General features: G+C 35.1%; 2 protein-coding genes across 4 annotated transcripts in view; one reads left to right on the top strand and one right to left on the bottom strand.

The window, feature by feature from the left end:
- Positions 1–7,443, top strand: part of LOC117427160 (inactive dipeptidyl peptidase 10-like) — a 158,905-nt gene extending 151,462 nt beyond the window's left edge. For both annotated transcript variants that reach the window (XM_034045562.3, XM_034045563.3), the window contains exons 16-26: positions 123–244; positions 2,149–2,196; positions 2,638–2,736; positions 3,014–3,083; positions 3,400–3,594; positions 3,862–3,916; positions 4,582–4,678; positions 5,386–5,444; positions 5,759–5,831; positions 6,317–6,390; positions 6,787–7,443. In XM_034045562.3, coding sequence (XP_033901453.2) covers positions 123–244; positions 2,149–2,196; positions 2,638–2,736; positions 3,014–3,083; positions 3,400–3,594; positions 3,862–3,916; positions 4,582–4,678; positions 5,386–5,444; positions 5,759–5,831; positions 6,317–6,390; positions 6,787–6,921 — 1,027 coding nt within the window. In that variant the 3' untranslated portion in view covers positions 6,922–7,443. The remainder of the gene's footprint in view (positions 1–122; positions 245–2,148; positions 2,197–2,637; positions 2,737–3,013; positions 3,084–3,399; positions 3,595–3,861; positions 3,917–4,581; positions 4,679–5,385; positions 5,445–5,758; positions 5,832–6,316; positions 6,391–6,786) is intronic.
- Positions 7,444–8,374: 931 nt separating this feature from the next.
- The window catches only part of LOC117426994 (inactive dipeptidyl peptidase 10-like), a 99,850-nt gene continuing 80,873 nt past the window's right edge, over positions 8,375–27,351 (bottom strand). For both annotated transcript variants that reach the window (XM_034045297.3, XM_059033889.1), the window contains 19 exons: positions 25,435–25,555; positions 23,706–23,860; positions 21,578–21,675; positions 21,178–21,301; positions 20,685–20,723; positions 19,904–20,011; positions 18,811–18,902; positions 18,545–18,592; positions 17,944–18,065; positions 17,522–17,569; positions 17,085–17,183; positions 15,921–15,990; positions 14,744–14,938; positions 13,112–13,166; positions 12,299–12,398; positions 11,242–11,300; positions 11,041–11,113; positions 10,388–10,461; positions 8,375–9,720 (listed from right to left, as the gene is read on the bottom strand). In XM_034045297.3, coding sequence (XP_033901188.2) covers positions 9,583–9,720; positions 10,388–10,461; positions 11,041–11,113; positions 11,242–11,300; positions 12,299–12,398; positions 13,112–13,166; positions 14,744–14,938; positions 15,921–15,990; positions 17,085–17,183; positions 17,522–17,569; positions 17,944–18,065; positions 18,545–18,592; positions 18,811–18,902; positions 19,904–20,011; positions 20,685–20,723; positions 21,178–21,301; positions 21,578–21,675; positions 23,706–23,860; positions 25,435–25,555 — 1,818 coding nt within the window. In that variant the 3' untranslated portion in view covers positions 8,375–9,582. The remainder of the gene's footprint in view (positions 9,721–10,387; positions 10,462–11,040; positions 11,114–11,241; positions 11,301–12,298; positions 12,399–13,111; positions 13,167–14,743; positions 14,939–15,920; positions 15,991–17,084; positions 17,184–17,521; positions 17,570–17,943; positions 18,066–18,544; positions 18,593–18,810; positions 18,903–19,903; positions 20,012–20,684; positions 20,724–21,177; positions 21,302–21,577; positions 21,676–23,705; positions 23,861–25,434; positions 25,556–27,351) is intronic.

Here is a 27,351-nt window from a genome sequence, read left to right as displayed (position 1 = left end):
TACTATGAGCATCCATGCATTGCATCCATAAACTGATGAACTGATATTTTGTTATTTTAATTGGAGATTTACTGTATTCCTGAATCACCAGAGGCAGCACATGCATGTTTATTTTTTCGCAGTGTTTCTGCAGTTGGCTTGTTTCCTCGCCATTGTCTGAGCTGTGAATTGAACAAGCCCCAGTGTACATACTTCAGTGCTGACATCAGTCCCAGTAATCAGCACTTCATCTTGCACTGTAAAGGTAGGACAGCCCATTTGTATGTCTGGTTAGTTATGGTATTGTAGTTCAATAGTTTTTTTTTTAACTCCCAGTCCAGCACAGAGATTGACTTTATGGGCCGATCTAAAAGCTTGCATTGCTTCCCAATCATTTCCAAGGTGTGGACAACCATGATCATTGTGAGGCTTTAAAACCTGCAGGGGCACTGTACACTGTACTGGTCATTTAACTTGTGCAATTTTTTTAAAGCACTTACTACCTTTTCTGGGGATAATTACGTTTTCCAAAATTAATTATTCATATTTAATAATTAATCAATAATCTCCAGGTGAAGTCATTTGCCTTCCTAATTCCAGTTTATGTGTCACAGTTACAAATTATGGTAATTAAATATTCCATTTGAAAATAATTATTTGATAAAAAAAGTAATTAAAGTAAAATAAGCATAATGGACCTACTTCATGAGGGCATTAACATTCCTACACATTTGATACATGAAATATACAAAAGCCAAGGTCACAGCTTTGTTAGTTATTAATGTGTTGTTGTTGTACTGCATTTGGTTTGTTACATGCAGCTATACCATACTGTATACTTAATATAACTTGCAACTTGAAACTATATAAAACTATTTTGTCTCCATAGTGCGCTTATTGCTATGTGGATTGTCATATCGTTTTAAGAGTTTGGTCTTTGAGCTTACATCTGTTACTTAATTCTGCATGATAAAAAGTCTCTAAAGTGGCCTTCAGCATTTAATGAAATCTGTCTCAAAGGGTTTGAGATCATTGTTGTTAAACACGGCTAAAGGTTAGACATCTTAATATGGGCAAACATCACAGTTTAAACATTACAGTATAAAAGTCAATGTAAAACACCATTCCGCCCTGTTAGCCCTCCTGTAGACACGTGCCATGCCACCTCCTGTAGATCTCTAATTAATGTGAGGTTGTGTGTGTTTAAGTAGCTTTAAAGAGGATGGTTTGATTGAGTACATTTAATTAAACAGTGTTAATCTCACTGGTTCTTGTCTTACCAGCATGCCTCATTGCCTAACCCCACTGGTGGCAATAGCTAAACTAAATTCAGATTAAAACAAAGACATTTTTTATATATACTTAATGAACAATATTTAAACCCTTTGTCACTCAAAGTGTGAGAAAACAGTGAGAAATTATTAAAGATGTTGAAATGTTCCTTGGAAAACATGCTGACAGACTTGTGCAACTACTTTAGATTGCTTTTTGTATACCAATGTAATACCTTTTGCATTGGAGATCCCTGGGTAGTATATAGAGTATATCATAACTTCAGAAATATTATCTGCTTACAGCCATAGATCCATAACAGCAAAATACACTTTTTGATATCTTTGATATCACAAGCCTATATTACTAGCTCTTTCATTGATGGTTGTGGTGTTGGGATTTAACATCTCATGTCTAAGACAGGTTGTAAATCCACAGATGAAATGTTTTTTCAATGTAGTCCAAATTGTCGAATGGTCTTCCTATAACCACCTCTAAATCTAAATGGGGCAGCAGTGTGGAGTAGTGGTTAGGGCTCTGGACTCTTGACTGGAGGGTCGTGGGTTCAATCCCTAGTAGGAGACACTGCTGCTGTACCCTTGAGCAAGGTACTTTACCTAGATTGCTCCAGTAAAAACCCAACTGTATAAATGGGTAATTGTATGTAAAAATAATGTGATATCTTGTAACAATTGTAAGTCGCCCTGGATAAGGGCGTCTGCTAAGAAATAAATAAATAAATCAGGCCCAGATCCACAGTCACAGGCTCTGTTGGTATCAGTCGTCCTGTGGTCTTAAATGCATTTTACAAGTTGTGTAAAATAGCATTTTTAGAGAAGGGTGTCGTTTTTTGATATTCATATGATGTTTTTTGTTTTTTTGTTTTTTTTGCTTTAGGTCCAGGAATTCCAGTTGTCACGTTACACAGCATGAATAACCCTAAAAGTAAGTATCACTTCTAATTTAAAAACATTGAAATTATTATTATTATTATTATTATTATTATTATTATTATTATTATTATGTTTTTTAAATACCATTTTGTTTCAAATAATTGTTTTGTTTCGGTGAAGTAAATTGATATTTTATGTTTCATTTTTTGTTCTTGTTTTTGTTTTGTTTTTTGTACAAGGAGTAACAGAAATGTAATTTGGGGAAGGTCATTTGAACAAAATAGGTATCCATAGCTGCACACTGCATGGCAGTTTTGAAATGAATACGTTATTGATTTTTCTGCACAGTAAAAAGCTGGGTTTCTATAATTGATATTTTCTTGACATGAAGTCTGTGGTAACAAAACCTGCTTACTTAAAACTTATAAATGTCAATCTCTCTCTCTCTCTCTCTCTCTCTCTCTCTCTCTCTCTCTCTCTCCATCTCATGTAGATTACTACATGCTTGAAAATAACACTTTGCTTAAGGAAGCAATGAGAGAAAAACGTGTTCAACAGTCAGAGTTCAGAGTTGTTTCCACGAAAGACTTTGGTAATCACATATTTTACATTTTAACACTGTTTTCCACTGGCTGTATTTCTTGATGCTTTTTACTCCAAAGTGTAAAATACATTCTTAAAGATCCATCAATTAAATATCCAATATGCAGAGTTCCTGTTTAGTAAATGTAGTGGGTTTTAAATGTTTCACTCTCTTTTTTGTGTTTTTCTCTTGTATATATTGACCTTTGGGGTATTATTCTGTTAAAATAGCCCCCACTGTGTCTGAGCATTGCTCTCACGCATTATTCAATCATGTCCTTCTTTAGAGCTGCCTCTGAAATTATCATATCCAGTGAACTTCTCTGAATCGCAGCGCTATGGCCTGCTCTTTCTTGTGTAGGTATTTTTATTTTGTTTTGTAATTTATGTTTTTGTAAATAAAAACAATGTAAAATAAAAAGGCTTTAAATACACACCAGATGTTTAGCCAATGGCATATGTGTTATCAGTCTAAAACAAACTCTACTACAGTATATGTGTATTATTCTTTGCCATTTTTACACATTTAAGTAAATTGACATAGTTTTCTACATGTCTAGTGGTGCTTTTTTGCTTATGTATATTAAAAAATAAATAAAACTCAGCTGCAGAATATAACTGAAGAAAGCCAGTCAATATGAATCTTTTCTCTGTGCTTGCTGCTTTTTTTTAGTGATGGAGCTCCTGGCAGCCAGCTGGTAACAGACAGGTTTCTCCTTGACTGGGACTCGGTGCTTGTCAGCTCTCATGATGTCATCGTGGCTCGCTTTGATGGCAGGGGAAGTGGCTTCCAGGGGGAGCGGGTCCTGCAGGCAGTCCATCAGCAGTTAGGAATCGTCGACGTACAGGATCAAATAGCAGCTATAGAGTGTGTATGAGTGTTTTGTTTTGTTTTTTGCTTTGTTGTTAAGAGTAGGATGTGACTACTTTTGTATTGCGTAGCCTGTTTGTATAGTATACACAGAACAATAGTAGCCCACTAAAAAGAGAATGGCAGACAGAGGGCAGGGCTTGCATAATATAAAAAAACAGATACCAATGTCTATTATTATTATTAGTAGTAGTAGTAGTAGTAGCAGTAGTAGTAGTAGTCATAGTAGTATCAGTATTTATTTATTTATTATTATTGTTACAGATATTTAAAGAAACTGCCTTACATTGATCCTGACAGGATTGGGATTTTTGGAAAGGTAACTCGTCATCATGTGTACATTTCGGGGGAAACCCTAACACACTTGTTCATCTGCATTTACCTTTGCATGGAAACTGGGGGATTATGTATTATTCCTTTACTTCAAAACAAATATGCATTGATAATACTGTATACTGTAACATTACTTAAACAGTATTTGAAAAAAAAACACGAACTAGCAGCTCAAAAAGTACTTGAACAGACTGAAAGCTTGCAAATGCATCAAGCATATCTTACCTTGTCCTGTACACAGCTCTAATCGTGTTGTCTCAAATAAATGCTTTACTGTAATGAAACATAATACATTAATAAAAGGGAGTCATAGGAGATCAGTGTTTGTATCTTGTAAAGCTAATGGGAGAACACTGCATTAGTAAATTCATATAGAAATACATGATATAAAGGATATGAATTGCTGATGGGGCATGCACAGTTGTGATGATACTAGGTATCTAATTACATTCCTCTACCAGCTTACTTAACATGCAGCCCTTCTGAGCTCATAAGCAAAACTCATTTTTAATTTAATTTATCGCCATGAACTGTTTTCCAAACCCCTGATTAACTGGTTGTTTGAATAAAATGAAATGATTAAATGTACTTCCATTATACTTTAACATAACTGTTATAATTTCTGATGCTCAATAATTGCATATTTTCCAGGGTTATGGTGGATACATTACATTAATGATGCTCAAATCAACTGATGAGCTTAAGTGTGCAGTTGCAATGGCACCAGTAACAGAATGGAAATTATATGGTAAGTAAACACATCCGTTCAGTCGTGTATTTGTTTTAAATGGCTTGTGAAATCTTGGAAGCAGATTTTTTTTTCTTTATATTTGAGACACCCAAAAATGTTTTTCAGCCCCTTTCTAAACCAGGGTCAACCTTCCCAACCTTCTTTCATATCATCGTCCTTTAATGACTCCATCATCAAAACACAAGCTACTTTGTTTTGTCAGAAGATCTTTAATTGAGGTTAAGGTTCCATTCCTCTAAAGAATTGATTCATGTGCAAGAATCTGTGCAATTTAATGATCTAGTGTGGAGTGAAGACCAGGAATCTAGATTTGGTTTCCTAATATCCTGTCTTCTCTATTGGATTTTCTTCCATGACATTAACTGAAAAACACTCACATTGCATCATTGTAGTTCACACAATAGCCTGATAAAAGCTAATGAATAAAATAGTTAATGGAAAAATCCTGTAAACCTCTAATGCATTGTCATTCAGTGCAATTAAAGGAAGAGGAAATTGCTTATTCTCAGCCACTTAGAATTGCTAGGATTTTTTGCTTTCCCGAACAGTGTCTGATTTATGGGTTTGTGTGAAGGACTGACTGGTGAGCATGTGAGTCGTAATAAAACTGTGACTGGTTAGGTTGGGACCTGTAGCAAGAGGGTTAAGACTTCCAGAGGCTGTTCATATTACTGTTTTTTTTTTTTTAAATTATTTTTACATAGCATCTGCATTTTCTGAGAGATACATTGGCTTACCATCAAAAGAAGAAAGTTTTTATCAAGTAAGTTTTCTGATGAATTTGGTTTCCAGTGGACTACTACACCATAGCTGTTAATGTTATTGCACATGTACTGTACTGTAGATCACTTAATTATAATTAATTATTAATCCCCGTTTGTACGAATATCCCCGGCTACAGGGATATAGTGGAGGCCGGGGTACGTCTGTCACATGTTGTTAAAAGTTAAAGGAACCCCTGTTTATTTACAATATAGCCCATTCCAATAAACTAAATATATAACAGAGGCCTGAGGTTATGTTATATTTCAGAATTGCTAGGATAGATCTCACCAGTGAATTTTTTTTCTTCTTAAGATTTCCAGCGTGCTTCACAATGTGCAGGGCTTGAAAGAAAAGAATGTGATGTTAATACACGGAACAGCAGACGGTGGGTAGAATCATTACGTTTCCAGAAAAATAACCCCACAGTAGAATATAATGCTCTACCAACTTCAGCTACAACTGCTGATATGCAGAAACTTGACATTATGGCACATATTTACTTTGCACAATGAGAGAGGATTTTAATCTGTAATACAGGTATACAATATTATATTAATAAGCAAATGTTCCAAAACCTTCATGTGACAAATTATATAGGAGGCTGCAGTGGTTAAAGAAAAGGGCTTGTAACCAGGAGGTCCCTGGTTTAAATCCCACCTCAGCCACTGACTCATTGTGTGATCTTAAGCAAATTACTTAACCTCCTTGTGCTCTGTCTTTCGGGTCAGACGTAATTGTAAGTGACTCTGCAGCTGATGCATAGTTCACACACCCTAGTCTCTGTAAGTCGCCTTGTATAAAGGTATCTGCTAAATAAACAAATAATAATATATTAAATATTGACTTAAGTGTTCTTTTTCTTTCTTTCAGCCAATATGCATTTCCAACACTCAGCAGAACTGATTAAGCACTTAATAAAAGCTGGTGCAAACTACACTATGCAGGTATGTGTCATAATGCTCTGTAAATACAGACACGTTTCATTCATGTTAGTCAAATAGACAACCCTACAGACACCCTACACACACAATACAGTATCTCTTTATAAACATTTTGGAGTACCTCTGTACTTGTGAGACGGGTTTCTCATTAAAATGTTTGCATACGTTTGAAGAGGACATGATTTCCTCTTCAAGAATACAAAGATATTTAGCAGTCAAGGGGTATGAATGGAGCAAAACGCAGAACATATGCCCCAGCCCCCAGCCTTATATATATATATATATATATATATATATATATATATATATATATATATATATATATATGTATGTAGTATGAGAGAGATAGAAAAATGAACTGGATCAGAAATCTGGTTTAACATCTTTTTTCATCAACAGATATACCCTGACGAAGGACATTTTCTATCAGAGAGAAGCAGACAGCACCTCTACAGTACGCTCATTACATACTTCAGAGAATGTCTTAAGGAAGACACTTTATTACTACCAGAGGAGCCAGAAGAGGAGGAATAGGTCAGGAGGCCATTGGAGGACTTTATAATGTATTTCTGTAATGACTACTGGAGCCTTGAAGGCTCTGAACCAAGCATTAGCTAGAAACAACTGTTGGAGTGCAGCTGCTGCTGGAGCTCAAGGGCAGACAAAGGATTTATATGAGTGGAACAGCAACAGTAAAGATATTCGGCAAACAATCTGGATTTCACATATCAGGCCCATCTTAACCTTCAAATTAGAAGTCTCTTTTGGGAAGGCACAGGTCTGCTACTTGTTCCACTGAGCATTTAGTTTTACACACATAGTTAAGTGCATGGTTATTTTGTTTAGCTTCACCGTTTTTCTCATGTAAGTATTTGTTGTAGTAGCAGTTCAAATCAAATGTATTGTTTTCCCTTTTGTATAAATGCACAATTAAATGCTACACCTACCTAGTCAGAAATGCAAATTCAATGTTACTGTGATACCTAAAAACAAGTGCAATTCCTTCACAACCCATACTCGCATTCACCCAATAAAGATACAGTATTTTATACAATACCGCTGTGTAGGTCTGTCTCTTATTACAAATGGTTTTCAGATTTTTAGGATGTAAGTATTCTGTAAACTGGGACCGTTTATACTTTGCTGTGCATTTGAAATGTTGTTTCCTTTTTTTCTGTCCAGTGAACTGACCAAAATAAGCTTTGCCTGAATTCCTTTACTTATAGAGTAACATCTATGCATCCTTTCCATCAATGTATTTGTAAGAAATGGACTAGAGGTATTGAAATGATGGCCTGCCTTCTTAAGTAATAAAAATAAATGCCTAAAATCATTACAGATGGTCAGGCATGATGTGACACTAGCGTTCAGTAAAAGTCCCATCCCATAGGATTCCATTTTAATTATTGCTTTAAGAAACGTTTAAAAAGTACCAAGAAACGAAAATACCATGGTAACTCTGTGCAAATAATGAATGCTAACACTGAACAAAATACCAAAAAACTTCATCACAGTTCTAATCATTTAGGAATGTGGCTTTATAAAAAAAAAAAAGGATAAGTGTCATAGTTAGAAATGAATCCAGCTAAATACTTATTTTTTAAATAGAATAAATATTGTTACTGGTGTAGCTTTGTGTTAAAAAATGAATATATTTTCTGCTGTGAGGTGGAGAAGAAAGGGGTGGGATAGACAAAAGTAGTCAACTAAAGTGGATCAAGGTAAGGAAAACTGGCTTGTGTTCTGTTCCAATTGGCTGAAACATGTATAGTTTATATCCAGAGAGAAGAGCTTTGTGAACTTTTTTTTTTTTTAATTATGCATTTTAAATCTGAAAGGGTGTTATTAAAAAGGTATGTATTTTTTATTTACAATGAGTAACATATAAGGAAGTCTCAACATTAAATAATAAAACCATTATAAAACTGTTATTTTAAAATACATTTTATTGTGTAGATATTTTAAATATTTAACAAAAAAAGGCTAATATTGCTGAGATTTATAAGAGAATAAAACACCAAGGTATGGCTAAAGAAAATCAATAAAGACAATTAAAATAAAAACATGTCTAGAGCAAAACGTAGTTGTATACAAAAATGTTATGGATACTAATATACAGACGACTTTAAACACAGAATACAGAAAAGTAACAATATGAAGAAACCCAATACAGTCAGAAGGTTAGGATTAGTTACAGATAGACCATTTTAAAAACATTATTAATAATGTAAAAATGATTGTTGTGCATAAGAAAAAATGTAGGATACTAAACTAGGTGATCTTTATATCAGTTTTGTGTTCAAATGAAATATGGTTGGCACATTAAGTTCTGTCAGTTTTAATTAGTACCACTTACAATTCACAAAGAAAGAAAGAAAGATGTGTCCTTAATCTGTCTTCAACATGTCAGTCAAGAGTCATGTTTTGAAATGTGTTTCCAAGCAACATGCTTGTATAAAATACATGTAATCATCAAGGAACAGTCGATTAATTCACACAGCCAATAGTTCTGTAACAGCTTTAATCAAATCAAATCAGAAGAATTAAGAACGATGCTTTATCCACAACACTCTGTGTTGCTGCCAGTTGTTCCTAGCAAACCACATACAGTACGGAAAATAATACATATACAATTTAAGCTACATACTGTTGCAATTGTTTTACATAGCCTGAAAGAATAACACATTGCACAGGCCAATTCTCTGAAAACATACTGGGAGGCATTTTCTATCTGAATGAAAGGATACCCAATATTAACGAGGGCAAGCACGCTGCTTAACTGCTACAGTAGGGACCAAAAGGAACAGCTACATAGATTTGTACTTTAAAAAAAAATAATTATGTACATATTGCTAGAGAGTTGAATTACATTACACAATGTATGGTATATTACAGCTGGAACCAAAAAAAAAAAAAAAAAAACTTTGATCTTTTTTTTTCAGAAGGGGTTGTCATTATTACATTTGGAGGAAAATGTAACAAGCCCAACTCAAGGCTCAATGATCATCACATTTTTTCATTATTATATTTAACAACATTTGTATATCCTCTACATCAAATTGCTTGCAGCCTGTGTGTTCATATTGCAGAATACAACTGCAGGTGTAATGGTTTATGTTTTTTTTCTATTCATATGCATTTAGTTTTGTCTTCTTAAGTGAGTAGATTCACATTACAGTAAATGCATCAGTTTTCCTAGTCGTCGGCCTCTTTTGATGCATGAGTTAATATTGCTTCTTCTTGAAAACACTCTTTGAAGAAGGTATTGACTTTACTGTACAGGTAATACTGGCTCTTTGTTAAAATAATGTCATGTCCTTCATCCGGAAAGATCTGTGAAAAACAAACAGGCATGTGCAGGTCAAAAATATGCATGACATTTTAATGCTTGGTTAAGTGCCTACTACATCAACGTGTCAATTTCAAGGACTGCTCACCAATGTTTTATTAACTTTATTATCATTGGTCCCCCTTTTATCATGTTGAGAATCTTCCTATGTTGAGATATAATATTAATATTACAAATACAACACTAATGATAAACTATTGAATCTTGGTACCGTTTGTCATGTGATCCGATAGCAGCTAGCTCATTGGAGTGTGGACTTTTCTATATCTGCATCTTCAAAATTAATGTATAAAATACAAACAAAAAATATACCAATAATATAGCTAATTAGTAGTAAGAGATGGATTTAAGAACTTTGGTTAAAACTCATTTAAGTCACTCTACAGTTTATGTGGGGTGGGGTTGGGTTTAAAAAGTATTAATAACCCATTAAACAATTCATATGGGGTTCAAGGACTGATACCGAATTAGTTACACCAAGCTTTACTAAGCTTGATGTAGTAACATTATGTGGAATACTGCAGGCCTGTCTATATTAAAGGCAAAACTAGCTACTTCTAAGTTAATGTGTCTCCATCCCTCTATACTAATCCTTCCTCGAGGCAATGAGAGATCTGCACAGTACATTTATTTATATTTGATATACAATACCTGTAAAGTGTAGTTTCCATTAGATTGTGACAAACGTTTTATCAGTTCAGCTGAGTGCTGGAAATGGACATTTGCTGCAAGAAAGGAAGACAGCAAAGGTAAGACTTGTTTATGGCAATAACTACACTTGATTAATACAAAAAACACAAACCATCCATTATTTAGCAAGATATGTATGCATATTTCATGTGGCATGAATTATTTAATACCGTACTTTTCAAACACAAAGTATTCATCGCTTGTAAAATGTGATATGCATTTTTTATTAATGAATGTGTACTTTATGTTAGTATGCATGGAAATTTGTTAAGACGGGAATACATCATTTATTGAAGAATACACAAAGAAACAGTATTAAAAAAAAATAATAAAATCATCAAAACTAGTGACTGTTATGGGAGGCATTTTGTACAGCAAGTAAACTTCATGCATCCCTACAGATCTCAATCTGTGTGCTGGTGAATATGAATGAGTGTGAATAATCTGTGGAATTCATTGTTGGTACAGACTACTGCTGCCTTCTGAGCCTTAGAAGCTTCAGAATACAAAGCTCACCCCCAGGTAAATGTGACAAACAAACTATATCTACCAATTTGATCACAACATAATTTGTGGGCCTTATAAAGTGATACTTTGAGAACATGTATACTTGCCGTCTGCAGTCCCATGAATTATTAGGAATTTGTGATGGCTCGATCCAGTGATGTTATGTGGAATACCGCAGTCCTGTGGAAGATTATACATTGCAGTCATTTTAGCAGGTGTCTTGGCATTTGTCATGTAATCTATATCGAGTGTCCTGCAAAGTGCATCTTTGTAAAACTAGAATTCTAATCTATTACATTAAATCTTACCTGATATATACGGCTGTTCACTGATGGGAGACCAAGGTACCTCTCAGTAAATGCTGAGCCTGTAAATGGAAATGTTGCACCAGTGTTAAATCAATGGAATGCATCCTTCACTCTTTCAACACTCCACATTTGTACAGAACGTGCTCTGGAATATTCATATAGAACAATTCTTGTGACTTTATCAGTATAAGACACCAAGACGAGTCAGTTATAGACCGTAATTGATAGTATGTACCATGCATTATGTGTACAATGCACATTATATGTATGGTAAGTATGGTTTGTGTTTGCAATCCCCTGAATAATACACCTATTTTGTTTCTATAAAACCATTACAAATACAGTATAGTATAACCCAAGTTTACTATACTGTGTGCAGGAGAAAAACAAAACAATACCAGTGACATTTGCAGTGTAACTGTGGAGTTGGAAAGCCAAACAGACAAAAGGTCTGCAGATGCAAAATTCTACCTCTCTTATGTATTTATTTTGTTCTGGTAATATTTTGTATAACTACTAACTTCTAGATTTGTATACTATTGAAATGGAAATGACAGGGTTGGAGTATTCAGCAACTGAGATGAAAGTTTATTGGGAATTAAACTATTTTTTTTTTACAACATTCAATCCAATATAGTTGCTTGTAGGTATAGAGCACCAGTACCTTCATGGGAAGGGATCATACATGCTCACTGTGCAGCAGGCACTACTTATTGTTGTCTTCTTATGTGAAGACAACAGGGAGCAAGGCCGTGCTGCATGGCACATAGTAAATACATTCCTCGTGTGAAGATCATACAAATGTACTTCTGTGATGCCTGAAATATGAACCCCACAAACCTTTTGGTTAAACGTGACCCACACATTATACTTGATGGTTGTAAGAGGGCAACACAAAAATGATTGAGCGATGGCAGACGTGTATCTTCACACAGCATGTCCATGTGTATACTATTTATTTATCAATTTCTACTGTCATCCTACAGTATAAAGGCAATCATTTGCAGATCTTGTATACTGTTGCAAACATACTGTATGATCATTTAAAACATGGTACCGTATAATCTCCAGTCTGTAATAGGGGCAACAGCAACTCCGCATTTGAAAAGCCTCTCTGGAGACAGGAGGAGCAGAGATGCGAGGAAGCCTCCATATGCCTAATTTAAAAGATAGACACACAAACAAAAAAAGCACAATATTTGTAATTGGAGCCAAAAAATATTCCACTTGTATTTGTCTACTACCACATAACTATGAGGATCGTGTTTACAAGTCCCTTAAGCATCAAAGTTCAACAAATATTTTACATCTCTGCAAACAACAACTGCTCCAGTTTAAAAGTTTCTGAACTTATGTTAGTCAAAAATTGCAGAGTCTCATGCAAAATATTTGTCAATGCCCAGTAACATTGTAATAGGATAGACCTAACAAAGCTGTCTATGTTCCTTGGACAAAGAATATACTGTAAGTCTGTAGAAGGCTTGCCTGCACTTGTGGTTATAGAGCTGTTAACCTCACCCCAATGCACAGTACAAACACTGTTAATTCTAACCCTGAAGTATATCCATTCCTGACACCACATTTAATAAGAAAGACAAAGCATGTCAAGACTAAGCACATAATGTTTTCTTATTCAAATATATATTTTTAATCATTCCATTCCCTCCAATGAGGCATGGCAAGTCCATTAGTAACTTATTACTTTATTGATTTATTTGCAATAGCACAACGTGGTATCAACACATAATACATTCCCAAGAACAGTGATGTTGCAATTATGTGGGCCTCTACACTTATCTCTTAGCTGAAAAACAGCATGCTGCTCAGACAAAAAAATAAAAAAAGATTTTCAAATGACTCTTTTCTGTACCTTCCCATATACTCCAATCCTGTTTTGATCAATGTAATGAAGTTTAAATAAAGACCTGCAACAAAAGATAATGAGTGTTATAATAAAGAAAGTCGAAATAAACATTGTTTATCAAGGTCACTGGTAATCTCCCTTATCCCTGAGGTTTTGCCATGATCATAGCAAAGATAATTTATGTCTTGTTAAATCATTGTAAAGCAGAGGAAAGAATGGTTAAGCACACAGAAAGCAAAGTGTAGAAAAAACCTCTTACGCCCTCTAGTCCCGAGGGCGGAACACGGAACTGCACGTAAATATTATATTTCATAACTCATTTTTAATATTATTACAAAAGCAAAAGAGAAAAAAAGCTGACTCGATATCAAAATCGTTGTTTTCCTACTGTCAAACAGCAAAGAAATTTTTCGAATCCGTCATTTCACCGCTGAGATATCCCATTCGCAATGTGTCTAGTACCCCCATGCATTCAAAACAAAAGCAATCGACTAGCTTGCGTTTTGCTGCTCTGGTCTTACAACCTTGATGACGGTAAAGTCTCCCTGATCACGTTGTAGGGGAGGTCACAAGCTTTCCATTCATACCTTTACTTTGTTTGTAGCCCAATCCATCACAGAGTAATCGATGTGCAAACAAACACGCCCACCTCTTGAATGATAAGGGAAAAAAAAAAAGCCTTTCAAAGGCAAATGCATGTGGCAATGGCTAGCATGTGAGGTGCCAGAAGATAACATCCCTTTTAGAACTTAGTGTATCAATTGACATAAAGATTTATACAATGTTTATTTTTGGAGAGGTTTGGGGACCCTTGGACTTAGCTTTGCAAAAACTCATGTAGAATTTGATCCCTTTGTTCAAACAGTTCCAAACTTTTACCCAGTATAGTAGACATGTTGGTGAAGCACTGGAAAAAAATCTGGCTCTTTTCATATACTACAAGTTGAAAAAATGACTATAGAACATAAAAAAATGAAAAGCGTTTGTTGTTTTTTTATGTATTTTTTCTGGATATCTCCTTCCAGTGTGGTACTGAGTAAGACTCTTATCACACCTGAGGTTTTAGTCTTGATGCCCAAGGGCTTACCTTGAATTCAAGCCCTGAACCATGCCTGTGCTGTCTATACTTTGGAAGATATTGTGATTTATTTAAGGGCATAGCCCCCCAGGCGGAAATTGTCTGTGAGGGGCTGGGGTTTTGACAGGTTAACAAAGGGATTCTACAAAATACCTAATAAATAAGTCTTTGTATTCCTGTTGAACATCAAAGGAGGAATCTGGCCTTTTGTTAAAAAGACCAATTTTAACCAGCTGGGTCACACAGGCAGACTCTTCTATGTTGTTAATGTATAAAAGCAAACAGCAGCGATAGCCTAATTTATTTTCTCACTCAAATGTGTGGTATTGAAATTAGCAGTCTAACACACTTTTAATGTTTACTAAAGCTACAGTTAGTTTGTGTGTCAGTCATCTTCTCATCAGTGGAAATGTTGTGCATATTAACTACTCATCGTTATTACTGGCTAAGACAGCAGTTTAGTAGGAGATGACCGCTGCTGTAGCCAATATATATATATATATATATATATATATATATATATATATATATATATATATATATATATATCTCACACGTACTCTACTGCTGCTATTTGGTCCTTTATTTCAAGAGTTCCTAAACGCTGATGAACTTCCTGCAGGACCCGCATTCCCTTGAAGCCACTTCCCCTGCCATCAAAGCGAGCCACGATGACATCATGAGAGCTGACAAGCACCGAGTCCCAGTCAAGGAGAAACCTGTCTGTTACCAGCTGGCTGCCAGGAGCTCCATCACTAAAAAAAAGCAGCATGCACAGAGAAAAGATATTCATATTGACTGACTTTCTTCAGTTATATTCTGCAGCTGAGTTTTATTTTGTTTAATATCCAGACATAAGCAAAAAAAGCACCACTAGACATGTATGTCAATTTACTTAAAGGTGTAAAAATGGCAAAGAATAATAATAATAATTATTATCATTATTATTAATTTCTTAGCAGATGCCCTTATCCAGGGTGACTTACAGTCATAAACAAAAATACATTTCAAGAATCACAGTACAAGTAATAATACAATTAAGAGCAAGATAAATACAAGATAAATACAATAATAAAGATACACTGTAGTACAGTTTGTTTTAGACTGATAACACAAATGCATTTGAACCATTTCTTTGTTACATTCGCCCAAATAAAACATGACACTGTTTTTAATAATGTGTTGAATTTCCCTTCTAATAGTTTACTGTGACATAGCATGTTAAAAGCATAGCATAATATAGGAAAGCCTAGTGAAAGCATAACAAAACATAGGTGAAAAATAAGCATGTTAAATCACCAAACAAGCATATATTACTGGTTAGTTACATTACTCCATTAGGAACACATTTCACAGAAATTGCTTGATGAAGTCCTTGTGTGGTATAAATAAGAGAATCTATCCGATATTGAGGTGGCATAACCCACTCATTTCATGGCTCAGAAGTAAGGCTGCCATTTGAAAGTTTATCTGGGGATTGGTTTGTAGACCAAGGGAGAAATGTAAAATGACACATAAGCTTGATTCGGACTGTTCATTATATCCTAGCATTCCGACAATACCAATAGAACCTTCTATATTTTTGACCTATTCTACAATACTGCCTTTCTATCATAACATAGGGCACAACACATGTATCTCTGTATGTTACTCCTTGACTGTAATGACTTGATAACCCATATGTCACTGTAGTATTGAAGTGCTGAAGATACCAGCACTGTTCTTTAGATCACTTACACAATCAGTAGAAGAGGGTACAGGTTATTTTCATTGAAGTCTGCTGGGAAGGTCAATTGAAGGGGAAGTTCTACCAGAAGAAGAGGCCACAGTTAGGCAAGTACAGTATTGTTCAGGCAAGCAATCAATAGCAGCGTTTGTACGTTGCCATTGTGGTTTTGAATTATTTTGAATCATTATTTACCTCTCAATCCGCAATTTACTGGGTAAACCAAAATTTACATAAGGCTGTATTAGCTCTGACCATAACAGTATAAAAATAATAGCAATAGAAATATATATAAAAAAAACATTAGATGATATCTTTACACTAATGCAGGTGGTATTGCCAATACTTGATTACAGTGTGATTTATCAAAATGCCTACGTGTATGTCTTGAGCAGACTTCATTCTATTTACAGCCTAATCCTTCAATGTGGAACTCTTCAGCACAGTTGTACAGCACATTGCAAAGGATTTGCAATTTATTTATCCCTTTAGTTCCAAATACTTATTTATTTTAAATTCTGAATAGAAAATCTCTGTCATATTGATTTACAGCCACTCTGATTGACAATAATTCTCATGGATCAGACAGAAGGATTATGGTAGAACACTTTGGTCTCTACACTGCAGCCAATCATGACAGGACTGGGGTATAGGCGGATATGTGAAAAGATTAATTTAGTGATAATCTATAGAAAATTGTGTCTGTCAACACTCCAGAAATAGGTTTCTGGACAAACATAATGCCACAAACCACTTTTAACAATTTTATTTTTTTTCCCAAACCCAGTGTCAAATTTTGCAGCACATTTAATATGAGACATTCCACTTTACTAAAAAACCTTTGAAGATTTTAATATACATAGATGTATTTATTTTGTATAGTGTATTTGCATGTCTATTTGTTTTTAGGTTTGTAGAGCTTTTGTCTCATTTTTTTATCTTATAATGTATATTTAATTATACATTCTGCACCATGGTTGTTCACAACCCTAAATGATTGTGCAGGTTGTGTCATTGGATTAAGAAAGGATCCTGTTCGTAAATTGTAGATACTGGGTATCTAGATCCTTTTCATTAGTGGGCATTAAGTAATAAAATTTGAAATAACAAATCTACTGTAAAATAGCAAAAAGTTAGACAAAATCATGCACGCTTCATTAGTTTCTAATGCTTACCATAGCTCTCAATACTAATGGTTCTGGTTTCCTTGTGCAGTGTTTTTTTCCCTCTCATGGCCTCTCTGAACTTTGTGTTGTTTTCCAAACTGTTCACGTCTATTAGGAAAACACAACAACAATTCGCAAGGAACAAAAAATATATACAGCAACAAACACATTTATACGCATTCTTTTTAATGGGGCATTTAAACACTTCAGTGGTGATTAATTTGTAATCAATATTTCCACTAAATAATAATTCACTGATCTTGTGTCCTTTATGAATAATCAGCACTACTGGTATATTATCGTGTAACACAAATGTTTAAGAAATTAACATTATTATTTGCAACAAAAAAAAAAAAAAAATCTTCCAAAGAGTAGTGGTAGATTCAATCGAAACATGCGCAGAGTTCTTAGCTAACAAACAAACTGAAAACATTTTGGGAACTCACTTATCATGTCACTCAGTCTGTGAACGGTGACCTTTGGAATATCTGGACCTTAAAAAAAGAGAGATGCGAGCGTTTAGCTCCGGATTTTAGCTGTCATTTTCTACAAAGTATAAACTGAAGAATATCCATGTAGCCTACTGGAAAATAATATTTTTCTCAGACACTTTATACTTTAAGTTATTTACTTTATCGAATAGCACCAACCCTGTTTATTAATATATGCTGTCAACTACTGCAACTACTCAACACACATGTATTATAATACCTTTGCTTGTATTTTACACTCCAATTTGGAATATGCAGATATTTCAAATGCAGCTCAATCGCTTAAGCTGTTACCTACTGTAGTAGGAATGCTGCCTGTTTATAATATAAATTATGTTTGCTTCAGTTCTCTAAAATCATATCTATTTGCATCTTACCTTCACAGTTCAAGATGATGTGCTGAATGCTGGGACTAATCTCAGCACTGTAGTATGTACACCAGTCCTTGTGTATATCACAGGTAAGACACTGAGGATCCGATGGGGCAGCAGTAGACACACTAGAGCATAAGAAACAATAACATATCAGTTATATTGTTGCCCTAAAAACAGTTTTGCACAGCTCAGGCAGTTTGGAGAGGACCATATGGACCATATGGAGGTACATTATGGAACAGTCCAATATAGCCTGAATCCATCAGAGTGGAGATGGCATTGCTACTGAGGAAGACTCAGATTCAGCATTCAGGCTTCCTTAGAGAGCAACAATTAGATACCAGGAAATGCAGGCCCAGACCTTTATGGATCTACACACCCACCTCAGACTGTACATGCAATGATGTCCCATTTCTTTACAATACTAACCACATCTTTAAGATTATATCTCAGCACAATACATGCAAAATTGCATGACAGGAGCATGAAATAATTATTTTGGGACTGGGTTATGCTTCATTCATTAGGCCATAACAATCTAAAAACGCCTTTAAGGCAAAGCCTGCCTTGTTATTACTCAACGCAATGTTAAATAAGCTTATACCTGTATAGTTGCCTTCGACTTGATGAATCCTCAGTACTGAGATAATAGCTATTGAAAAAAAAAGGTTGCAGTTACCTGGTGGTGGAATATTTAATTGTGTATTATCAAGTATTACCATAAGCATTGTTTATATCCTAAAACCTGATTGTCCTTGGAGACCCCCACATAGCCCAACAGCACTAGATGTTGCATTGTATTGTACTTTTGTTTCTCCATCTTCTGCTGACATTCTTGCCTTGCAGTAATACAAGCTCTTCTGAACTTACATAGTGTGCTGAGTCTCATCAAAGGCTAGTATTTGGGTGACTTCCCAGTTTCCTGATGTGAGGGGACGAACAATGACCTCCTCATTTCCAGGCTGCAGTAAAAAAAATTAAAATGATTAACAAATAGATTACAAATACTGTCAAAAGGAAGTATAACTATAATCAGGGGATGAGTTTAAAATAACTAGTGGCACCAATAAAATATAAATTACTATGGTCAAATATGTATGACAGATCACTGATGTTCTTCATCATACCTTTGACCACTGATAGCTTTCCATGTGGCAGTCAGACAAAAACAAAAAATAGCATATCTATTTAAGTTGTTTCTCCCTACACAAATGGATGAAATGAGTTCTATTACATTAAACTTGGCACCTACAACTCCAAGAGGCCAAAATTACACCGAGCACAGACAGAGTGCATGTAGGTCTGGAGCAGAACAGGATGATTAATATTACGTTGTATCAGCAGGACTCTGACAAAGAGACCTATGCTATCAAATCCACACTATGTTTCACCTTGAAAGCATTGGCAACAATTTAACTGTGTTATTCTGTTACTGAATGATCAAAACAGACCCAGCAGGAAATGTAACCTAGAAATTAAAATAATAATAATATTCTGCAATAATAAATGCAACATACATCGCCAGTATAAAGCAGTAAGCATCATGCAAATAACTGTTGAGGAAAGATGCTTTGCTTAAGCGTAACTAAGTGCTCATATTTGGGGATCAGAATGATCTGTGATCAATCAGGGAAATGCTTGCAATACTGGATATCACCCATCCACAAAACTGAAAGAAAAGCTTTCAAGAATGGCCATGATCCCACGGAAGCAATCAGAAAGTACTTTTGCATTTTTTTGTCCTCTAGTCTCACATATCAATGACCATGATAAAGCCTTGGCCCTCTCCCCTCAAAAGATCTGCCTGCAAATATAGTAGGTAGGGGAGGTGGAATATATACACAGAAAACTGGGACTGAAGTTTAAATGAGTTTGGTGGGAGGGTTCACTTGGGAAAGTAACTAGGATCCCTCCCGCAAAAATCTCAGGCTTTACTTATAAAGATGTCATGTTTCGTCCTCACCAGATCAGAAAACATTGCAATGTGGTGAAAGGCTCCGTGTCTGCCATTTTTTACTGGCACAGTCAGAAAGAATGTCCGGCAATCCTGTGAAAACACTGGCTCTTCATTCTGAAAGATTAATGACTTTTTAAAGCAAAAAAACAACAAAATTGTATTTGGTATTCTACCTCTGTGCTTTTATCATATATCCACAAAAAAAATCTGTGGCACAGGATTTACAAATACATTAATATTCAACCCCTAAGTCAAAATATGTACATTTAGTGAAGCATGAAAAAAATTATATATTTTTCGATAAAAGATAAATGAGGCACATGCAGTACCCAAAGCCTTCCTCAAGCACCACAGCTCACCTTCACTCCAATGCTTCAGTAGTATAGGTAACACTTTACATTGTGTCTCCAATGACTGTGTATTTACATAGTAGTTACTTAGTAAATAACTGCTGACACATAATTACTATGTTATTAGGCATAGTTACAATGTACTTAACATGTACACCTTTTTGCACAAAGTATGATATAAGGACACAGTAGTATCAGAAAAGAGTTTCTGGTTACGGTTAGGGTTAGGGTTAGAGATAGAGTAAGGGTTGGGGTTAGGATTATGGTTATAAATGCAAAAACGGTGCATGATAACATTGTAATTATGAGTAAGTACACATGTATTTAAAAAGTAACTACTATGTAAATACACAGTAATTAGAGACACTTAATGTGAAGTGTTACCGTAGTATATTTTAATAAAATATATAATTGCAAACAGGTTTCTTCGACTTTACCTGTTTATTAAGCCAAAGATCAGTTGTCCTTACATGTTTCTGAAATAACAAGAAGCAATAACATAGCAAAACAATGCAGTTGATTGGTTTATTCCTTTCACAGTTGCTTTGACTGTAATAATTTGCAAGTTTAAGAGTGTATAAAGACGTATTATGTATGCAAGTTATGCAGATTTGATGTGTTAATTGGAAAGTAAGCAAATACAAATCAACTGATCAAAAAAAAATAATCTAATCAAATCAATTATGCAATTTAAAATTACATGTTTGTGAATTATGTGAATCATATTTAAATTGCAGGTTAAGTTAGCCTAATTTGACAAAAAGATTTTTGCAGTATTTGTGAGTTGTTATTTGTGAATTTATTTTAAAATCAAGACGCATGTTGCAAGAAACAATTATTTAGCAAAGCAGTTTGCTTGAAAGTGGTTTTATAATTACGGTGTATGTACTACAGTTATTATTTTCAAATCAAAAATAGGTTTTACTGTACTTGGATGCAATGGCCAGTCGTGGTTTCACACAATGCAAGAACAGAAGTATTCTGTGGCCTGCTTAACCACCTCACTGCAGCCTTGTTGTTACTGACCCACTTCACCATAGTAATATAATAGTCACTAGATGAAAACAAAAGAAATACAACGTTGACATTTTTCCTTTAGCAAAAGTAGAATTCACTGAAAACGATATGGTGTTCTTGGTCTACATACAAACATGGGGGGGGGGGGGGGTATTTTCAAAGGACCATTGACTAAGTGAAAGATGCATCTTTTAAACTGCTGACTGTCAAGCTGCAGATCTTGTAATTCAAGGTATGTTTGTATTGTATGTAGACCAAGAACACAGGATTTCATAATATCATACAGATTTACATACATAAAAATAAAACCTGCCTGCTTTCAGATATCTCCGGAGGTCTCAGTTCCACTGTTTCTGATGTCCCGTATAAACTGACTGCATACAGTTTCACCATAGGGTTAATCTGACCTGCCTGTAACCAATAACATGAACATTTATAACAAACTTTACGTTGCTCTTTTAAAAATAGCTAAGCAATCGTTTGTGTTGTCTGCACATTACTCAAATATGAGGACTTGAACTATTTGGATTAAACATAGTACTTTACAGGTTTTTGTAAAAATAAACATTTTAAACATAAATGCATTTCATGTGACATTGTGTATATCATCCTTTTCAGGACAAAGCCTTTTGACTTCTCTGATAGATGATATGTGGTTTCTTTTGGCTAGATAATAAACAATTCACATATATATATATATATATATATATATATATATATATATATATATATATATATATATATAGATAGATAGATAGATAGATAGATAGATAGATAGAGAGAGAGAGAGAGAGAGAGAGAGAGAGAGAGAGAGAGAGAGAGAGAAAGAGAGAGAGTTTTAAACACAATGTTAAGCTAGTCTGTTTGACAGTTTGAATTTGGGTATCATATTTTATGTTGAAATGATATTGACAAAATGGTTCTGAAATTACTAATAGCATAAGCAACCATCAAATGGACACAGAAAAGAGGTTTAGCATTAGCTCAGTTTGAAGATGTGTGCACTGGCAATCTGGTTCCATTCTGAAAGGGTTACATTGCTATCTTTCAGTTTTCTTTAAACCTATTAATACACTGTGAGTGGCTGATTTATTTGACCTCTGACCACTGTAATTTTACTCGTCTTGAAGTTCAGTGCAGGAGTATCCAATCTATCTCCCACTTTCTGCCAATTGTGCCCTAAACTTTAATGACTTCACCCTGCTGCCTCCACAGACCACAGGAGTGATACATTCGTTTCAAGAAGGAGTAGGAGGCTCTAACTGAGTTGAGTGAGTGGAAATTGCATATGTGCTGTAATACGAAAAAAAAAGTGCTTTAGGAATGCTTTACAAAATGTGATCTATAGTAGCACCAATCCAGTAAATTGATGAAAACCGTATGACAACAATGACCTCTCCTCTACTGATCCACTGTGCACATTTTCACCATCCTAATGGACAAATAAATGCATGCATGAAGCTTTAATTGGGTTATCAGTGTGTATGTTATTTTATTTATATAAGCAAGGGAAAATATATCCATGCTGTGTGATTCCAGAAAGTGAATTATTTTAGTATATTACAGTAAAGCAATGTTTCACAGTATGGAGTGACTGTACTAAAGCCATATTTCACAATGGTTTTATTTTACAGTTATGCAGCTGGAATGCAAATTATTATTATTTTTTTCTTTTTTAGGACCATTAAAAATTACCAGAGAACATAGAGCTCTATAAAAGCCACCAGGATCACAGCAAGTCGACATTTAACCTGTCAATAATGGTTCATACTTTCATGCTTTGCATCTAATGTTTACTACTTCACAAACAAACTGAATATATGCTTACTGAGGAACCATAACACTTTCCGTGGTTCAAGTACCAGTTCATTTTGTTTTACTGTGAAGGCAAAATGCATTGACCCTTGAGTTCTGCTACAAGTTACATCTCAGAAATAATAGTACTGATAAATCAATTATATCCACATTGGCTTTAAATCAATGCTAGGTTGCTATGTAAACTGTTAGTGCAAATCTACTCCCTATAAACAAACAATACTGGGCTGTAGAAACTAAATATAGTATATCTGCAATGAAAAAAATGCATAGCAGCTTGGGTCTATATGGAATGGCTAGCCAAGTCATATTGTTGCTGCAGTCCTCTTGTTTGTAACTCTTTTGGTGTTCTTATGTTCCCAAATGCTTTCTGTAGTATGTGATTGTGTTTCTCTGGATCCCTCCAGCCTTTAACTCAGATGGCACTTTAGTTCCAGCAAGTTAGAAATCATATCTTGCTTTTAATATCATAGCTGCTGAGATATAAGTATATTAAAGGATTGTTACCAGGATTGTTAAGTAATGGAAGAAAGAAAGTGCAGAAACACTAACAACATATCATATTTAATTGTCTCTAGACTTCACAATCTCTTTATAAGGTCTTGAATATCAGGTCACTCTTTTACCTTGGGATAGGGATACTGCTGTCCTTTGGGATAGAGACTGCCTGTAAAATGAAGAAGGTCCATGCTTGGTACCAGGGAGTCATTAATCATCAGGAACGCCAGCCTTTCTCCATCTGGGGACCACCAGTGGGCAACATGGGACTGCAGTAGTACTTCTGCAAGTAATTTATATTTGTCAAAACTATAAAACATTTTTAGATGTTGTAACTTGAAACGTCAGTGTATGAAACCCAGTGATGTATGCTTAGCTGAAACATGTCCTGTACCCAGCTATTAAATCATCACTCTCTTAGGGCTAGAGTTGATTAGTATTTGTGAAATCATTGTTATAAAGTATAGAACTGCAAAATAATCTGCTGTTGTAGCCAAAAAATAATAATTTTCAAGAACAATTTCTGCAAAACAGATATTACTTGGCAGTTCATATATCACTCCCTTAGGATTTTACATATGGGACTAACCAATACTGTATACTGGACGTGCTAGTCAACATTCCGTAGTTCAATTCATGAAAAGCTATGCAAATAAACCCTTGTACTGGATTTTAATTAAAACAGCTTAAAATTCAAAATAAATACAAAATACAAACATAAATGCTGATCTTTTTCAGCTTTAAGTTGTATACACTATATAATGACTAAAAAAATAAATCTTAATAAAGAAAATGAAATTCTGTGTCAGATAGAATGTACATATTTGCACAGAGACAGTGTACACTGTGCTTCCCTACAGTCCTCTGTTATAAAGTAGTTATAAAGCTTGGCTTGTGGCTTTGTAAGATTCCGAGGGCTATGCTTGGCTGGTTTTGTTTTCTATGCAACAGAATGGAGATAGATATCTTTGAAGGGAATAAACTTGGTAAAGGAGGTAGGAAAATGCATAAGCATTTAACATGCATGAAATACACACTATCTGGCCTGAAGTCATTCATATATATATATATATATATATATATATATATATATATATATATATATATATATATATATATATATATATATATATATATATATTTAAAGAACACAGGACAATCTTGTATTTTGCTCTTATGTGACCTATAAAAGCATGCTGAGAACATAATACACATGTACACATTGAACATAACCAAAAGTGATACTTTAAATTATCAGAAAGACTCCCATGGTACAATGTATTCTATAGCATTGGGGAATAATGAATCAGCTGTGACTGAGTTTTGTAAATGTCATGCGGATATGCTATATACAGTATATGGGCCTTGTTATCACCACTGCCTGGAAAATGTGTTCGTAGCATGTAATAATCAATAGCAATGGAAACATAAAAGGCAATGGGAAAATGTAAACAGTCAACTTTGAGTCAAAAATGTAGTCAATTATCTTGTCTTCTTCAGATGATTTCAGGCAAAAGCAACTACAGTGGCCTGCATCCAAAATAGACCAATTTAGATATTTCGCAGTCAGAAAAATAACTTGAAAATTGAATTTCTACCAGTTTAATTGCTGTTTAATTGTGTCTATTTTACATACATTTTACATACACTGTTAATCTGTAGTGAACTCTTTATACTGTATGTGTTGCAGAGCTACCTCTAATGCTCAAGACAACTTGTGACCGATAAGAAGTAACCCTGTAGTTTTGGACAGGGGAGCGAGTTGCAAATATATCTAGCTATATATATATATATATATATATATATATATATATATATATATATATATATATATATATATATATCAAATCTACTTACCTTCATACAACCAGTCTGCAATTCCATTGAAAATAACTCCTTGTTTTCCAGATGAAGTAAGTCTCAAAGAACTTTTGTTCATAGCAGACTGGTAGTAGATATTGTTTTCAAAAATATACACCTTTCATGTAAAAGAAAAGGAGATGTTATGGATTGCACCTAACAAGTGGATATCTCTCAATGAGCCTAATTTATATACCTTCATTTGTTCACTTTAGATGGAGTCTAAACTTGTGGTACATCCCTGTACATCTGTGGCTACTGCAGGAGTGTCCAATCACGGTCCTGGAGGCCCATTCCACTCCAGGAATAACAGGTACAGTTATATAATTAATTACTTCGGGGTCTGGATGGAGGTTTAATTGATTCAAGTAAAGAAATTAGAACAGGGTTGGAACAAAGACAGGACTGGAACGGTCAACTTTGGCCACCCCTGGGCTACTGGGATACCCTTTAACTAGTGCTAATCACGTGTGTTTCATTCAATCCATTCAAGTCCAGGAGCTTGTTCAAACCATGTCCTAGAATATTGAATTAAGCCATGCATGGCCATAAAAGACTACACTAAGCAATCCAGGAAGTACTGTTTTTCACACTTCTTTGAACTGGATGTCTGGCAATTGGTTGAAACTTAACCCTGAAAAAACAGAATACTGGCTGGTTGGGTCAGAGGCTAAACTTGGCGATCTGAGGCATATGGCATCGTCGTTAACTGTCAGTGGAACTTTTCCCCTATTAGTGAATAGGAGTATGAGTCTGGGTCTAGTGTTGGACAATTCTCTGTCATTTCTGCCTCAGATAAAACAAGTAGTAAAAACTTGCATGTTCCATCCAAGGACAATCAAAAAGATCAAACTATTTCTCTCTGACAGAGACTGTGCTACTGTTCTGAATGCCCACGTAACATCTTGTCTCGACTGGCAACGCCCTGCATGTGGGTCTGCCTCGGTATCGAACCAGACTGCTCCGGGGCATTCAGAATGCCTCAGCTCGGTGTGGAACCAGACTGCTCCGGGGCATTCAGAATGCCTCAGCTCGGTGTGGAACCAGACTGCTCCGGGGCATTCAGAATGCCTCAGCTCGGTGTGGAACCAGACTGCTCCGGGGCATTCAGAATGCCTCAGCTCGGTGTGGAACCAGACTGCTCCAGGCATTCAGAATGCCTCAGCTTGACTCTTGATTGGTCGATCCCGTCGGGAGCCAAATTCCCAAATTTTACTGGATTTACATTGGCTCCCAATTGAGCTTCGTGCACAATTCAAAGCACTTCGTGCTGAATTCACAAAGCACTTCCTCTCTGTCTGACTGAGAAACTGCAGGTTTATAATCCTATTAGGAGTCTGAGGTCCTGCACACCATGTCCCTGTGTCAGTCATGTTTTAAACACAAACGTTTTGGAGCTTGTGCTTTTTCGGTCCTTGGTCCACAGATTTGGGATGCTCTGCCTGTAGAACTCCGCCTTACCACTGAAATTCTCCTTTTAGGAAGAAACTAAAAACATTCTTATTTCACAAGTTATGCTAATTTAATCGGGACAATGTATTGCCAAATGTTTTGACACTGATACTTTATGCTGTGTGCTGTTTTTTGTATATGTATGTGTGCTGTTTTTTGTATACGTATGTGTGTGTGTTTTTTTTTAATGTATATTCATGTCCTGTGCAGTGCTCTGAAACAACCTGTGGTCTGTGGGGCGCTACATTTTTTTTTAAATAAAAAATTAAATATTGAATTTTATTTAAATAAAATATATCTCAAGAACATCATAAACCCATTTGCGTTGAATTCTGCAGACTAAATATATCCTTTGGCAATGTCCATTTACAAACCACCACATTGATGATATCCAAGGACTAAACATTTATGTTTAATATGGACTACATAGTCTAATCCTATCTAACATATTTTTCTCAATCT

The sequence above is a fragment of the Acipenser ruthenus genome, chromosome 11 (genome assembly GCF_902713425.1).
Source record: "Acipenser ruthenus chromosome 11, fAciRut3.2 maternal haplotype, whole genome shotgun sequence".
Classification (NCBI taxonomy): domain Eukaryota; kingdom Metazoa; phylum Chordata; class Actinopteri; order Acipenseriformes; family Acipenseridae; genus Acipenser; species Acipenser ruthenus.
Note: the sequence above shows the minus strand (reverse complement) of the source record. Positions and strands in the feature narration are given on the sequence as shown.